A 1,910-nucleotide genomic window follows, 5' to 3' on the forward strand; every position below is an offset into this window, starting at 1 on the left:
AAAACTTGAAAATATCTTCAGTATTTTCTACATTGAAGTTAAAATTAGGATTGGAATACAATGATATATTTTTAAAGCATAATTTTGATAGGTAATTCATTGGGAACTTTGTAAATAATAGTCTATCTAAAATTATATGCAAACTGTTGCTACAATTGTAATGATTAGAAATGGTAGTGATTATTATTTTTATAACATTATCTACACCTTCTACTCTTCAGACATAAAGATTTATATGATGCAGTTATTATTCTTTCTAAGTGGTACTAACCTAAGTATTAGACTTTTGAATGTACATTCATAATAGTTATTTTAATAACCATATATTTATGAACCAAACGCCATGAGGAAATTACTTATATATGCAATTTCATGGTCAAAATACAGCTAAAATAGTATGCATACAATAAATATTGTATTCGAAAAGTAGTCTAAAAATTAAACCCAAATTTACTTGTGATCTTTGAGTTTTTTAATGGCATTTTTAATATCTTTATTTCTCAATGTATAGATTGCTGGATTCAGGAGAGGTGTGATGACTGTATAAAACACAGCAAGAAACTTATCCACCCACATGATGCTGACTGGCCAAAGATAGATGAAAATACAGGGTCCAAAAAATAGAACAACCACTATGATATGGGAGGTACAGGTAGAGAGTGCCTTTGAGGAAACATCTTTGGAGTGAAGCTGAACAGTCAGTAGAATGTAAGTGTAAGATATCAGCAACAGAATGAAGCAAGTCGTTGCTAAAACACCACTGTCAGCATTTATCACAATTCCCAGAGTATCAGTATTCATGCAGGCTAATTTCATCACCAAAGGAATATCACAAAAAAAGCTGTCTATCACTCTAGGTCCACAGAAAGGTAGCTCCAAAATCAGGATAAGTTGACTCATGGCATGCACGAATCCAATGATCCATGATATCAAAACGAGCCAGATGCACTTCTGTCTGTCCATGATGCTGGTGTAGTGGAGTGGCCTGCAGATGGCCACATAGCGGTCATAGGCCATTGTTACAAGAAGAACCATTTCACCCCCTCCAAAGAAATGCACACAGAGGATCTGGCTCATGCAACCTCCAAAGGAAATGGTTTTAACATCTTTTACAAGGTCTGTGATCATTTTAGGGGTAGTAACTGAAGAAAGGCAGAAGTCAACAAATGAGAGATTAGCTAACAAAAAGTACATGGGAGAATGGAGATGGTGATCAGTGATGATTAATATCACCACAAAGAGGTTGCCTACCACAGTCATCAGGTAGAGGATGGAAAATGGCAGCAGGAGGAAGATCTGTAGTTCTATTGAGTTACAAAGTCCCTGAAAAATAAACTCAGACACCACAGTCTGATTAGTTTCTTCCATTTAATATACTGTGCTCTAATGGGTGTTAGAGACAAAGTCTTACAAAAAGTTCCTGAAACAGAAGCAATAACATAATATTCAGAGCTGAGTAAGAAGAAATACAAATTATATATTAGCCTGGTATCCAGTTAAATTTTAAGTAAAGGAGTTTTGTATTTGTACATTGGTCTAATTAGAAAGGTTTCTAAATGTAGAATGATTGGTCAAAATCTTTGTACATCTAAATGACAGTATTTATAGGCATCATTATATCTATATTGCTTAACAATAACAATATCATATATTCTCTTTGAGGTTTTCCAAGCATTAACCTGGTCTTTCTGAAAAGAATGAGAAATAATTTTTGATTAAATATCAGAGACTTATCTCCATCCTCTCTACATGGCAACTTTATTAAAGAATGGCAATTTATTGACATATTTCAAACATGAACAAAAATTCCCCTGCATAGATCTATTATTGACTGTATATAAAAATAAAGTATCAAACAAATTTAGTATAAAATGTGAGAAAAATCATTCATCAAATAATTGGAGAAGCCA

The 1,910-nt window shown here is 33.1% G+C and overlaps 1 protein-coding gene across 1 annotated transcript; it reads right to left on the minus strand.

Annotated features, from left to right (window-relative positions):
• Nucleotides 1-450: 450 nt before the first annotated feature.
• Nucleotides 451-1,368, minus strand: LOC146892557 (olfactory receptor 4K3-like). Its single transcript, XM_085696313.2, has one exon. It carries the CDS (start codon nt 1,366-1,368, stop codon nt 451-453), a length of 918 nt encoding a protein of 305 aa, XP_085552439.2.
• Nucleotides 1,369-1,910: the final 542 nt, after the last annotated feature.

The sequence above is a fragment of the Myodes glareolus genome, chromosome 10 (assembly GCF_982192425.1).
Source record: "Myodes glareolus chromosome 10, mMyoGla1.1, whole genome shotgun sequence".
NCBI classification, from domain to species: Eukaryota; Metazoa; Chordata; class Mammalia; order Rodentia; family Cricetidae; genus Myodes; species Myodes glareolus.